The sequence below is a fragment of the Cnephaeus nilssonii genome (assembly GCF_951640355.1).
Source record: "Cnephaeus nilssonii genome assembly, chromosome: 3".
Classification (NCBI taxonomy): domain Eukaryota; kingdom Metazoa; phylum Chordata; class Mammalia; order Chiroptera; family Vespertilionidae; genus Cnephaeus; species Cnephaeus nilssonii.
Window position 1 is genome coordinate 739,159 of NC_137074.1, and position 14,841 is coordinate 753,999.

At 44.1% G+C, this 14,841-nt stretch overlaps 2 protein-coding genes across 2 annotated transcripts; both read left to right on the forward strand.

Annotated features, from left to right (window-relative positions):
• Positions 1–715: 715 nt before the first annotated feature.
• Positions 716–1,015, forward strand: LOC307096882 (uncharacterized protein; the record flags this gene model as incomplete). The annotated part of the gene is made up of 1 exon (XM_079766601.1): positions 716–1,015. One exon carries the CDS (start codon positions 716–718, stop codon positions 1,013–1,015), a length of 300 nt encoding a protein of 99 aa, XP_079622727.1.
• Positions 1,016–11,398: 10,383 nt separating this feature from the next.
• Positions 11,399–11,722, forward strand: LOC307096886 (uncharacterized protein; the record flags this gene model as incomplete). Its single annotated transcript, XM_079766605.1, has 1 exon — positions 11,399–11,722. The coding sequence occupies one exon, from the start codon at positions 11,399–11,401 to the stop codon at positions 11,720–11,722; it is 324 nt and encodes a 107-aa protein (XP_079622731.1).
• Between the last annotated feature and the right edge of the window lie 3,119 nt (positions 11,723–14,841).

Consider the following 14,841-nt stretch of genomic DNA (forward strand, 5'->3'; position numbering starts at 1 on the left):
TGGGCACCCAATAGACGCGATGGCGGAAGGGACCTGTGTTCGACAACATGTCCAACAAGGTCATTGTGAGGACGCTCTGTGCGGGTGGGTGCTCTGGGTAGAACTGAAGTGCCCCCCAGAGCAGATACAGATGTCCTGGGGAGAGGCCCCCAGGGTCAAACAGGCCATGACCCAGCATCTCCATGAGGTTGGACTGACAGGAGCCCTCCGCCAAGAAATGCTCACTGTCAGTGCCCCCAGCACCGCGTGCCCATGAGATCGACTATGGGCTCAGTAGCAATCCCTTCCTGGTCAACACATTGAGTGGAGCTCATTTAATGGTCTCATTCCAGACAAGACACGCCCTCCCTCCCCAGAACATGGACTCCTGGACGGAGCTTTGAAACCACGTGTTCCGGTGAGTAGATTGGCGATGGGCACTGTTCTCATTGACATGTCATCGGCGCAAGACAAGGCCCAGGCGACACAAACACACACGGTTCCAGTAAAAGTGAGAGACTCTGTGCTAATGGGCCACTTACTACCGAGTCCTCTCATGATCCACTGACAGAGTGACTGCACATGCCGGGTATTAGTGAGTATTTCCTGCGTGAGTCACAGACTTAATGGCATTCCGGGCCCTTCCTGGCGTATATAAAGCTTCCAGGGTGAGAGGCGACACTCACATTCAGAAACGTCCCTCTTCGCCTCAACCGAACCCTCACCTTCCGACAGCATGTGCTGCAACTACTACGGGAACTCCTACGGGGGCTCTGGCTACGGCTGTGGCTACGGCTCTGGCTATGGCTGTGGCTATGGATCTGGCTATGGCTGTGGCTATGGCTCTGGCTATGGCTGTGGCTATGGCTCTGGCTATGGCTGTGGCTATGGATCCAGATATGGCTGTGGATATGGCTGTGGATACGGCTCTGGCTATGGATCTGGCTACGGCTCTGGCTACGGCTCTGGCTATGGCTGTGGCTGCTGTACCATCCGACCATGCTGCTACCGACGATGCTATTCCTCTTGCTGCTAGAACATCGCCCTAGAACACCCTGCGCCTCTAACAAAATATTGAAAATCAACGCTTTTCCTCCGAGGGATGCCCATTCGTCACTCTACACTCCAGTGAGGATTGGACACCTCCTGCTTTACATCCGATTCTTGTTTGTTATTGAGGAAGTATGAATGCGCCCATTGTGTGACCTGAAGATGGAAGATTTGACTGTGATTGTGCTCAAAATGTCCATGCTCGGCTTTTCTATCCATGAAGTTGTGTTGTCCAGGAACACAAATACGCCAGAGTTGGGAGAAATCATACTTTTTCAATAAACGAACGGGATGTGTTCCTGTAAGTAACTGTGTTTGTGTCAGAATCTTCACTATCCCCGTGGCGTTCCCCGAAGGCCGATCAGCCCCTGTGTCCGCCGATCCTTGGGTTCCTTTATTCCGTCATCGACGGCAGGTGCCCGTTCTCTCACCAGCACACACGGTCTAGTTCACTGCAGGTCGCAGGAGGTCTTGGTGTTGGGTCATGTGCGTGTTCCAACCTTGCTCCTCTTCACAATGATCGTGGCTCTTCTGGGTTCTTTGTTGTCCTTCTCAACTTTAGAATCAGCTTGTCAACATCGACATAAATACCCGCCGAGAGTTTTATTGGGATGGAACTGAATCCATTCATCGTTTGTGGGGGAATGGGTTCTTCACGCTATTGAGCCTTGGGGTCCATGAACATGGTGTGCAGGTCTCCTTTGCTTTCTGTGCTGGGTTCTCATTCAAAATTCAACGGTGAGCTTTGTACTCACTGAAGGCATATTCTGGAGGGGGAGGTAAAGCGCAGTGTAAGAATCAAGGACACATCGAAATAACTAAATAAAAATAGTAAATTAACAGAATTATAAAAGGTGTTCATAATGATTAATGACATAAACAGTGGGTTGCTGTGAAATATCCCATGTGCCCTATAAAACTCACTGAAGAAACACTCTTAATAGTTTTGTAACTTCTAAATTCATTGAAGCAATAATAACCCTCCAAAACAGAAAGCTTTACAGAAAAATTCTACAAAAGTTTTAAAGATTATGTTTTACCAATTTTCTACAATCACTTCCAGAAATAAAATCCGAGGGAAAACTTACCAACTCATTCAACGAGGACACCATTACCTTAATACCAACACCAGGTAAAGACATGACAAAAATGAAGACTACAGACAAATATGTAGAGGAACATAGATACAAAAATTAAGTATCAGCAATTTGAATCTGGCATTGTAGAAGAAGAATTATGCACAACCACCTAGTGAAATATATCCCAACTAGAGGCCCGGTGCATGAAATTTTTGCACGGGGGTAAGGGGTCCCCTCAGCCTAGCCTGCACCCTCTCCAATCTGGGACCCCTCAGGGGATGTCCTACTGCTGGTTTAGACCTGATTCCGGGCCTAAACCAGCAGTCAGTCATCCCTCTAACAATCCTGGACTACTGGCTCCTAATTGCTCACCTGCCTGCCTGCCTGATACCCCTTAACTGCTCATCCTGCCAGCTCGGTCGCCCCTAACTGCCCCCCACTGCCAACCAGGTCTCCCCCAACTGCCCCCTCCCTGCCGGCCTGGTTGCTCCTAACTGCCCCCTTGCTGGTCTGGTCACCACTTACTGCCTGCCCTGCTGGTCTGTTTGCCCCCAACTGCCCACCTCTGCCAGCCTGGTAACCCCTAATTGCCTCCCCCTGCCAGTCTCCTCACCTCTTACTGCCCCACCCTGCCAGCCTAGTCGCCCCAACTACCCGCCCTGCTGGCCTGGTCACCCAGCCTGACCCCCACCAGCCAGGTTGCCCCACGCAACCTGCTGTTCAGTTGTTTGGTAGTCCCTCACTAACCCCCTGCCATCTTGTGAGGGTTAATTTGCATATTACCTCTTTATTATATAGGATTTTGCAAGGCTGGTTCAGTGCTCAAAAATGAATTAAGGTAATTTATTACATTAACAGCCTGAAGAAGAAAAATTACATGATCGGTTTAATAAAAGCAGAAAAGCATGTGACAAAATCCAACATCCATTCATGAATAAAATGTTCCCATAATCAGGAAAAAAGGAAACTTCCTCAACTTGATAGAGAAAATTTACAAAAGTCCAATCAGCGACATCACACACACTTCCCAGTGAGAGACTAGGAGCTCTCCTGCTGCGATCGGAGCAAGGAGAGGATGATCTCTCTCCGTGTTTCTCCTCAATGTCACATTGGAAGACCTTGCTGATACAATAATACGAAAAAATAAAATAAAAGTTATACTCAGAAGAAAGAAAGAAAGAAAGAAAGAAAGAAAGAAAGAAAGAAAGAAAGAAAGAAGAAAGAAAGAAAGAAGAAAAAGAAAAAGAAAGAAAGAAAGAAAGAAAGAAAGAAAGAAAGAAAGAAAGAAAGAGAAAGAAAAAAGAAAGAAAGAAAGAAGAAAAAGAAAGAAAAAAGAAAAGAAAGAAAGAAAGAAAGAAAGAAAGAAAGAAAGAAAGAAAGAAAGAAAGAAAGAAGAAAGAAGAAAGAAAGAAGGAAGGAAAGAAAGAAAGAAAGAGAAAGAAAGAAAGAAAGAAAGAAAGAAAGAAAGAAAGATAGAAAGAAAGAAAGAAAGAAAGAAAGGTATTATATGTGTACATATCTTACCATTGCCCCCCCACCCCACTCCCATATATGCCCTCACCCCCCCCCCGAGTTTTGCATCCATTGGTTATGCTTATATGCATGCATACAAGTCCTTTTATTGATCTCTTATCTCCCCCACCTCTCCCTAACCTTCCCCCCTGTAATTTGACAGTCTGTTTGATGCTTTACTGTCTCTGTATCTATCTTTTTGTTCAAGTTTATAATGTTCTTTATTATCCATAAATGAGTGAGATCATGTGGTATTTTTCTTTCATTGACTGACTTATTTCACTTAACATAATGTTCTCCAATTCCATCCAGGTTGCTGCAAATGATGAGAATTCCTTCTTTTTTATGGCAGCATAGTATTCCATTGTGTAGATGTACCACAGTTTTCTGATCCAGTCATCTGCTGACGGGCACCTAGGCTGTTTCCAAATCTTAGCTATGGTGAATTGTGCTGCTATGAACATAGGGATGCATATATTCTTTCTGATTGGTGTTTCTAGTTTCTTCAGATATATTCCCAGGAGTGGGATTATTGGGTCAAATGGGAGTTCCATTTTCAGTTTTTTGAGGAAACTCCATACTGTTCTCCACAGTGGCTGCACCAGTCTGCATTCCCACCGGCAGTGCACGAGGGTTCCTTTTTCTCCGCATCCTCGCCAACACTTGTCGTTTGTTGATTTGTTGATGATAGCCATTCTGACAGGTGTGAGATGGTACCGCATTGTTGTTTTGATTTGCATCTCTCGGATAATTAGTGACGTTGAGCATGTTTTCATGTGTCTCTTGGCCTTCCTTCTGTCTTCTTTTGAAAAGATTCTATTTAGGTCTGTTGCCCATTTTTTATTGGATCATTTATCTTCCTTTTATTAAGTTGTATAAGGTGCCTGTAGATGTTGGAGATTAAACCTTTATCAGTGATGCCATTTGCAAATATGTTCTCCCATGCAGTGGGCCTTCTTGTTGTTTTGTTGATGGTTTCTTTTGCTGTGAAAAAGCTTTTTATTTTGATGTAGTCCCATTTGTTAATTTTCTCTTTAGCTTCCATTGCCCTAGGGGCAGTGTCAGTGAAGAATTTCTTTTGGCATATGTCTGAGATTTTGCTGCCTGTGGATTGCTCTAGTATTTTTATGGTTTCCCGTCTTATGTTTAAGTCCTGTATCCATTTTGCGTTTATTTTTGTGTATGGCGTAAGTTGGTGATCAAGCTTCATTTTTTTGCATGTGTGTGTCCAATTTTCCCATCACCATTTATTGAAGAGACTGTCTTTATTCCATTGTATGTTCATGCCTCCTTTGTCAAATATTAATTGAGCATAGTGGTTTGGGTCAATATCTGAATTCTCTATTCTGTTCCATTGATCTATATGTCTGTTCTTGTGCCAGTACCAGGCTGTTTTGAGAACAGTGGCTTTGTAAGACAGCTTTTCTTGTTCTTTTCCAATTTGGATGCCTTTTATTTCTTCTTCTTGTCTAATTGCAATGGCTAATACTTCCAGTACTATGTCAAACAGGAGTGGTGAGAGTGGGCATCCCTGTCTTGTTCCTGTTCTTAGGGGAAATGTTTTTAGTTTTTGTCCATTGAGTATGATGTTTGCTGTGGGTTTATCATATATAGCTTTTATTATGTTGAGGTATGAGCCTTCTATTCCCACCTTGTTGAGAGTTTTTATCAAGAAAGGGTGTTGGATTTTGTCAAATGCTTTTTCTGCATCAATTGATATGACTATGTGATTTTTATCTTTCAATTTGTTTATGTGATGTATCACGTTTATTGATTTGTGGATATTGTACCATCCTTGCATTCCTGGGATAAATCCTACTTGGTCATGGTGTATGATCTTTCTGATGTACTGCTGGAGCCGATTTGCTAGAATTTTGTTGAGGATTTTGGCATCTATGTTCATGAGGGATATTGGTCTGTAATTCTCTTTCATTGTGTTGTCTTTATCTGGTTTTGGTATTAGGGTGATGCTGGCTTCATAGAAGGAACTTGGAAATGTTCCTTCCACTTGAATTTTTTGGAATAGTCTGAGGAGGATAGGTTTTAGTTCTTCCTTGAATGTTTGGTAAAACTCTCCTGTGAAGCCATGAGGCCCCGGGCTTTTGTTTGCCGGAAGCTTTTTGATGACTGTTTCAATTTCGTCCATAGTTATTGGCCTATTGAGCTGTTTAGATTCTTCCTGATTGATTTTTGGAAGGTTATATTTTTCTAGGAATATGTCCATTTCCTCCAGGTTGTCCAGTTTGTTGGAATAGAGTTGTTCGTAGTATTTTGTAACAATCCTTTGTATCTCAGCGGGGTCTGTTGTTATTTCACCTCTTTCATTTCTGATTTTGTTTATTTGGGTCCTCTCTCTTTGCTTCTTGGTGAGCCTGGCTAGAGGTCCATCAATCTTGTTTATCCTTTCAAAGAACCAACTCTTGGTTTTGTTGATCTTTTGTATTGTTTCTTTGGTCTCTATGTCATTTATCTCCGCTCTGATCTTTGTTATTTCCTTCCTTCTGGTTACACTGGGTTTTTCTTGCTGCTCTTTTTCTAGCTCTTTGAGTTGTAGGGTTAAGTAATTTATTACCATTGTTTCTTGTTTTTTGCAATAGGCTTGTAGAGCTATGAACTTCCCTCTCAAGACTGCTTTTGCTGTGTCCCATAGATTTTGGATTGTTGTGTTTTCATTGTCATTTGTTGCCATGATGTTTTTTATTTCTTCCTTGATCTCTCTGGTGACCCAGTCCTTGTTTAATAGCATGCTGTTTAGTATCCATGTGTTTGATTTCTTTGGATTGTATTTATTGTAGTTGATTTCCAGTTTTATGCCACTGTGATCTGAGAAGATGCTTGATATAATTTCTATCTTCTTGAATTTGAAGAGACTTTGCCTGTGACCCAGCATATGGTCTATCTTTGAAAATGACCCATGTGCACTTGAGAAGAATGTATATTCTGTGGCTTTGGGGTGAAATGTTCTGAAGATGTCAATTAATTCCATCTGGTCTAGTGAGTCATTTAGGATTGCTGTTTCTTTGCTGATTTTTTGTTTAGAGGATTTGTCCAGTGGTGATAGTGGGGTATTAAAGTCTCCTACTATGATTGTATTGCTATTAATCTCTCCCTTGATATCCTCCAGGAGTTTTTTTTATGTATTTGGGTGCTCCTATATTGGGAGCGTATATGTTTACCAGAATTATTTCTTCTTGTTGGATTTCTCCCTTTAGTATTATGAAGTGGCCTTCCTTATCTCTTGTTATGGCATTTACTTTGAGGTCTATTTTGTCAGATATAAGTATTGCTACCCCAGCTTTTTTTTTTCATTTCCATTTGCCTGAAAGATATTTTTCCATCCCTTCACTTTCAATCTGTGTGAGTCTCTTTTTCTGAGGTGGGTCTCTTGTAGACAGCATATATATGGGTCGTGTTTTTTAATCCATTCAGCTACTCAATGTCTTTTGATTGGAGCATTTAGTCCGTTTACATTTAAAGTTATTACTGAAAGGTATTTCTTTGTAGTCATATCTATTTTTGTGTCTGTATTCCTTCTTACCTGTTTATTTCTTCTTTTTACAGTATTCCCTTTAGCAATTCTTGCATTGCTGGTTTGGTGGTGATAAACTCCCTGAGCCTTTTTTTGTCTGCAAAGCTCCTGATTTCCCCTTCAATTTTGATTGATAGTCTTGCTGGATATAGTATTCTTGGATTCAGTCCTTTGCTTTGCAACACTTTGTATACCTCCTTCCATTCACTTCTAGCTTGTTGTGTTTCTGTTGAGTAATCATTTGACAATCTGATGGGTGTTCCTTTGTAGGTGACTCTCTGTCTCTCTCTTGCTGCCTTTAAGATTCTCTCTTTATCATTTATATTTGCCATTGAAATTATGACATGTCTTGGTGTGGGTCTTTTGGGGTTGATCCTGCTTGGGACTCTCTGTACTTGTGTAACTTTTATCTTTCCCATATCCGGGAAGTTTTCTGTCATTATTTCTTCAAATAGATTTTCTAATCCCTGCTGCTCTTCTTGTCTTTCTGGCAGCCCTATTATACGCATGTTACTTCGTTTCATGTTGTCCCGAAGCTCCCTTAGGCTTTCCTCCTGCTTTTTAATATTTTTCTCCAATTGCTGTTCAGATTGAGCTTGTTTCTGTACCTGATCTTCTAACTCACTAATTCGGTCCTCTGCTTCTTGTAGTCTACTGTTGAAACTTTCCATGGTGTTTTTGATTGTAGCTATATCACTTTTCATTTCTTCCTGATTCTTGCATAGGTTGTTGATTTTCTCATCCATCCGATGTATAAATTCCACGACCATTACTCTGAACTCCTTTTCGGTCATGTTGCAAGCTTCAGTTTCACTAATTTCCTTTCTTGGCGACTCCACATTTTCTTTCCTCTGTGAGTTATTTCGTTTCCCCATTCTGGCTATCACCAGAAAGCTCAAGCTTCCATTTGCGTGGACCTGGGCCATGTGCTGTGGGGACTTAGCTCCACCCGAGTTTCACTGAAGTGCTCTGACACTAGGACATGTGGCTGCCTTTGGTTGGTGGGAACCAGACTTGCCCAGGGACAGTGTACCCAGTGTTCCGTGTGGTCTCGTGTGCACACTTAGAATCAGGGGCCCTGTCTGCACCACACTGTTGGTATGTGCCGAAAATGAGATCCTTAGCATGTGCCAGGAGTCAGAGTTTCCCTGTGTCTGCACCAAGACTCGAGTGTCAGAGTCTCTGTTGCCTTGTGCGGTTTCTCGTTGAGAATCAGGGTCCCTGTGTGTGCATGCACCAACAATTGGGGTCGCTGGCTCTTAGTGTGAATGCGCTGTGAGTCAGGGATCCCAGGCAGCTGTGTCCGGCGTGCCAAATTCCCTGAAGTGGAGCTGCGTCCTGTGTGTGTTCTCTCTACTGAGCCAAACCGGCTAGAGCGCACATTCTTAAAATCCTGAAGGTGAGCTGGCTCCGTGCACTCTCCCAGAGTCCCGGAAGGGGGGTGGAGTTGGTCCTGCGCGCCAAATTCCCCAAAGGGAAGCCCCTCTGTGCACGCTCTAAGATTCCCCGAAGGGGGAGCTGTGACCCGCAAGCCAAATTCCCCCAAAATCCCCGAAGGGGAGCCCTCTGTGCACACTGACAGATTTCCCCAACGGGGAGCTGCTTCTGTCCTGCGCAACAACTTCCATAAGGGGGAGCGCGTCCCTGCGCAAAGGTGTGCAGCTTAGGCGAGGGGCGGGTCTATCAGTTACTATGGCGCTATCTGCACGCCTGCGGGGAGGGGGATAGGCTCTTAGTCAATTGCTTTTCTACATATGAATAATGAACAAATAAAATTGGAAATAGGACAATAATAGCAGGGACTATAGCAGCCAAAATATAAAATACTTAGATTTAAATCTAAAAGAAATGTATACAAGATCTATATGAGCAAAACCATAAAACCCTGACATAAGAAATTAGGGAAGAACCAAATGAATAGATATCCTATGTTTACGGATGGGAAGACTCAATCCTGTGAAGGTAGTTCTTAGATTCCCTGCAATCCCACTCAAAATTCCAGAACAGTGTCTTGTGAATTTCACCAAAGAGCTTCTAAAGTCTCCGTGGAGAGGGGGGTCTGGAACAGCCAGCACAATATCGAAGGACATGAACGAGGCAGACAACGACCTCTACCCCACTTCCTGCTCACGATGAAGCCACCGTCACGGACACAGGGAGGCTCTTCCTGAAGAAATAGACCCGATTTCTATGAGTGAGATCTGCGAGTAGTCTCATTCACCAAACACTTACTAAACTCTTCACAGAGGACATTTCATTGTGTGCTATGAACAGACAACAAAAGTATTTAATCCCTGCTTTCTAAAAGTGGGGGAAAGGCAAATCATACACGAGCTACAAAGATCGAATCATTGCTGTAACATGATTACACACAGGGGTGCTTGGGAAATACAGAGGAAGAAATCAGAGGAGAGGCCAGGACTAAGACTAAGAAGAGAGAAGGGTCGGGAATCTTCCTGAGAAAGAGACCAACTTCCAGCTTAAACAGGAAGCGGGTGGATCAGAGTTGGTCAACCACACACGAAGGGCAGTAGCTTTCAGGAGGGAGGTGAATGCCTCTCTGCGGAGGCTGTAGTGCAGCAGCTGGGCTTCAGGAATGCCTCTGCAGGTGTGGTAGTGACATTCTAAGCTGACCCCCGTGCCATCCAGCCACGTATGACTGCCTCACGTGCAGCGTGGGAAGGACCCATCACGTGCCTCTAACATTGGGAGAAAAAAACTCACTTTTATGACCATGTTATGCTTGGGGTTAGTATAAAAAATTCAAGATGAATAAATTGAATTACAGTTTTAAAAAGAGATAACTTTTTATTATAAATATGTCTCATGCACTCTCAGGGACAGACTTGCGAATGAGGCAACTCAAGTTAAATGATACACCAATGAGACTTTCCCACGTCCTGGCTGACCCCCTGCTTGTGATATTGTGAGACTCTGAGCCGAGATGCCCGTCAGGCTGAGCTCAGACCCCACGGAGCCTGTGAGCTAACATGTGGGTGTTGCTCCTGCTGCTCCTGTGCGGTCATTACCACAGGCTCCTCGCTGTCCTCTCCCTGACCTGTCGGTGGTGCGGGGGGAGGGGGCATGGATGACCTGAACATCGTGTCTGTGCATCAACAGAGGTCGGGAGTCCGTCACGGGGATGGATGTCAGAGACAAACCCCCTGGAGGGACAGGGACGGGGAGCGGCTGCCTGACGGGATTGGCTCCTGAATGAGGTGCTGAAGTGAAGTTCATCCAGGACCCAGAGTGTTGCCGGGAATAAGGAGAGACTCTGAAGTAACTGGGGACTTGATAACAGGGTAACTTTACCCAAAAAATGGATCCTCGTAGGAAATGATGAGCTCCCTGTAACAGCAAGTGTTCACGTCTCTAATAATTAGAAAGGGGGACGTATGTTGCATTACAAAGAGGAACAGAGACTTGATCTTGGTGCCAAATGAGCTGTGTGGGTGTTAGTAAGTCCCCTGACCTTCTGTACCTCAGTTTCCATGTGATGAGCTCCCTAACTCTGTCACAATTTCATGGGCACCCAATAGATGCGATGGCGGAGGGGACCTGTGTTTGACAACATGTCCAACAAGGTCATTGAGAGGAAGCTATCCAGGGGAGGGGTGGTGGGGGGTGCTCTGGGTAGAACTGAAGGGCCTCCCAGAGCAGATACAGATGTCCTGGGGAGCAGTTCCCAGGGTAAAACAGGCCACGACCCAGCATCTCCATGAGGTTGGACTGACAGGAGTCCTCTGCCAGAAAATGCTCACTGTCAATGCCCCCAGCACCGCGCGCCCAGGAGATCGATTACAGACTCATCAGCAATTCCTTCGCTGGTCAACGCGTTGAGTGGAGCACATTTAATGGGCTCATTCCAGACAGACACGCCCTCCCTCCCCAGAACATGGACTCCTGGACAAAGCTTTGAAACCACGTGTTCCGGTGAGTAGATCGGCGATGGGCACTGTGCTCATTGACGTGTCATCGGCTCAAGACAAGGTCCCGGGAAAACAAACACACACGGTTCCAGTAAAAGTGAGAGACTCTGTACTAATGGGCCACTTACTACCGAGTCCTCTCATGATCCACTGACAGTGACTGCACATGCCGGGTATTAGTGAGTATTTCCTGCGTGAGTCACAGACTTGATGGCATTCCGGGCTCCTCCTGGCGTATATAAAGCTTCCAGGGTGGGAGGCAACACTCACATTCAGAAACGTCCCTCTTCACCTCAACCGAACCCTCACCCTCTGCCAGCATGTGCTGCAACTACTACGGGAACTCCTACGGGGGCTGTGGCTACGGCTCTGGCTACGGCTCTGGCTACGGCTGTGGCTATGGCTGTGGCTATGGCTCTGGCTATGGCTGTGGCTATGGCTCTGGCTATGGATCTGGCTACGGCTGTGGCTATGGATCCAGATATGGCTGTGGCTACGGCTGTGGATATGGATCCAGATATGGCTGTGGCTATGGCTGTGGATACGGCTCTGGCTATGGATCTGGCTACGGCTCTGGCTATGGCTGTGGCTGCTGTACCATCCGACCATGCTGCTACCGACGATGCTATTCCTCTTGCTGCTAGAACATCGCCCTAGAACACCCTGTTCCTCTAACAAAATATTGAAAATCAACGCTTTTCCTCCGAGGGATGCCCATTCGTCATCTCTACATTCCAGTGAGGATTGGACACATCCAATTCTTGTTTGTTATTGAGGAAGTATGAATGCGCCTTTGTGTGACCTGAAGACGGAAGATTTGATTGTGAATGTGTTTCAAATGTCCATGCTCGGCTTTTCTATCCATGAAGTTGTGTTGTCCAGGAACACAAATACGCCAGAGTTGGGAGAAATCATACTTTTTCAATAAACGAACGGGATGTGTTCCTGTAAGTAACTGTGTTTGTGTCAGAATCATCACTATCCCCGTGGCGTTCCCAGAAGGCCGATCAGCCCCTCTGTCAGCCGATCCTTGGGTTCCTTTATTCCGTCATCGACGGCAGGTGCCCGTTCTCTCACCAACACACACGGTCTAGTTCACTGCAGGTCGCAGGAGGTCTTGGTGTTGGGTCATGTGCGTGTTCCAACCTTGCTCCTCTTCACAATGATCGTGGCTCTTCTGGGTTCTTTGTTGTTCTTCTCAACTTTAGAATCAGCTTGTCAACATCGACAAAAATACCCGCCGAGAGTTTTATTGGGATGGAACTGAATCCATTCATCAATTGGGGGGAATGGGTTCTTCACGCTATTGAGCCTTTGGGTCCATGAACATGGTGTGCAGGTCTCCTTTGCTTTCTGTGCTGGGTTCTCATTCAAAATTCAACAGTGAGCTTTGTACTCCCTGAAGGCATATTCTGGAGGGAGAGGCAAATCTCAGTTTAAGAATCAAGGACACATCGAAATAACTAAATAAAAATAGTAAATTAACAGAATTATAAAAGGTGTTCATAATGATTAATGACATAAACAGTGGGTTGCTATGAAATATCCCATGTGCCCTATAAAACTCACTGAAGAAACATTCTTAATAAGTTTGTAACTTCTAAATACACTGAAGCAGTAATAACCCTCCAAAACAGAAAGCTTTACGGGAAAATTCTACAAAAGTTTTAAAGAATAAGTGACACCAATTCTCTGCAATCACTTCCAGAAATAAAATCCGAGGGAAAACTTACCAACTCATTCAACGAGGACACCATTACTTTAATACCAACACCAGGTAAAGACATGACAAAAATGAAGACTACAGACAAATATGTAGAGGAACATAGATACAAAAATATAAATGAACAAGATACAAAAATTAAGTATCAGCAATTTGAATCTGGCATTGTGGAAGAAGAATTATGCACAACCACCTAGTGAAATATATCCCAACTAGAGGCCCGGTGCACAAAATTTTTGCACGGGGGTAAGGGGTACCCTCAGCCTAGCCTGCACCCTCTCCAATCTGGGACCCCTCAGGGGATGTCCTACTGCTGGTTTAGACCTGATTCTGGGCCTAAACCAGCAGTCAGTCATCCCTCTAACAATCCTGGACCACTGGCTCCTAATTGCTCACCTGCCTGCCTGCCTGATACCCCTTAACTGCTCATCCTGCCAGCTCAGTCGCCCCTAACTGCCCCCACTGCCAACCAGGTCTCCCCCAACTGCTCCCTCCCTGCCGGCCTGGTTGCTCCTAACTGCCCCCTTGCTGGTATGGTCACCACTTACTGTTCCCCCTGCTGGCCTGCTCACCCCTTACTGCCTGCCCTGCTGGTCTGGTCTCCCCCAACTGCCCACCTCTGCCAGCCTGGTAACCCCTAATTTCCTCCCCCTGCCAGTCTCCTCATCTCTTACTGCCCCACCCCGCCAGCCTAGTCGCCCCAACTAACCCCCTGCTGGCCTGGTCACCCAGCCCGACCCCCACCGGCCAGGTTACCCCACGCAGCCTGCTGTTCAGTCGTTTGGTAGTCCCTCACTAACCCCCCTGCCTTCTTGTGAGGGTTAATTTGCATATTCCCTCTTTATTATATAGGAGTTTGCAAGGCTGGATCAGTGCTCAAAAATTAATTATTGAAATTTATTACATTAACAGCCTGAAGAAGAAAAATTACATGATCGGTTTAATAAAAGCAGAAAAGCATGTGACAAAATCCAACATCCATTCATGAATAAAATGTTCCCATAATCAGGAAAAAAGGAAACTTCCTCAACTTGATAGAGAAAATTTATAAAAGTCCAATCAGCGGCATCACACACACTTCACAGTGAGAGACTAGGAGCTCTCCTGCTGCGATCAGAGCAAGGAGAGGATGATCTCTCTCCGTGTTTCTCCTCAATGTCACATTGGAAGACCTTGCTGATGCAATAATACGAAAAAAAGAAATAAAAGTTATACTCAGAAGAAAGAAAGAAGAAAGAAAGAAAGAAAGAAAGAAAGAAAGAAAGAAAGAAAGAAGAAAGAAAGAAAGAAAGAAAGAAAGAAAGAAAGAAAGAAGAAAGAAAGAAAGAAGAAAGAAGAAAGAAAGAAAGAAGAAAGAAAGAAAGAAAGAAAGAAAGAAAGAAAGAAAGAAAGAAAGAAAGAGAGAGAGAGAGAAAGAAAGAAAGAAAGAAAGAAAGAAAGAAAGAAAGAAAGAAAGAAAAGAAAGAAAGAAAGGAAGGAAGGAAGGAAGGAAGGAAGGAAGGAAGGAAGGAAGGAAGAAAGGAAGGAAGGAAGAAGAAGAAAGAAAGAAAGAAAGAGGAAAGAAAGAAAGAAAGAAAGAAAGAAAGAAAGAAAGAAAGAAGAAAGAAAAAGAAAGAAAGAAAGAAAAGAAAAAAGAAGAAAGAAAGAAAGAAAGAAAGAAAGAAAGAAAGAGAAAGAAAGAAAGAAAGAAAGAAAGAAAGAAAGAAAGAAAGAAAGAAAGAAAGAAAGAAAGAAAGAAAGAAAGAAGGGAGAGAGAAAGAAAACTGTCTGATTCTACATAGGCATGAATGTCTAAGTAGAAAATCCTAAAGAAAAAACAGAGAAAACAAAACTCCTGTAAGTAATAAGGGATTAAAGCAAGGATAGAGTTGACAAGGTTAATATACAAAAGTCAATTGCTTTTCTACATATGAATAATGAACAAATAAAATTTGAAATTAGACAATAACAGCAGGGACTATAGCAGCCAAAATATAAAATACTTAGATTTAAATCTAAAAGAAATGTGTACAAGAATATATGAGCAAAACCATAAAACCC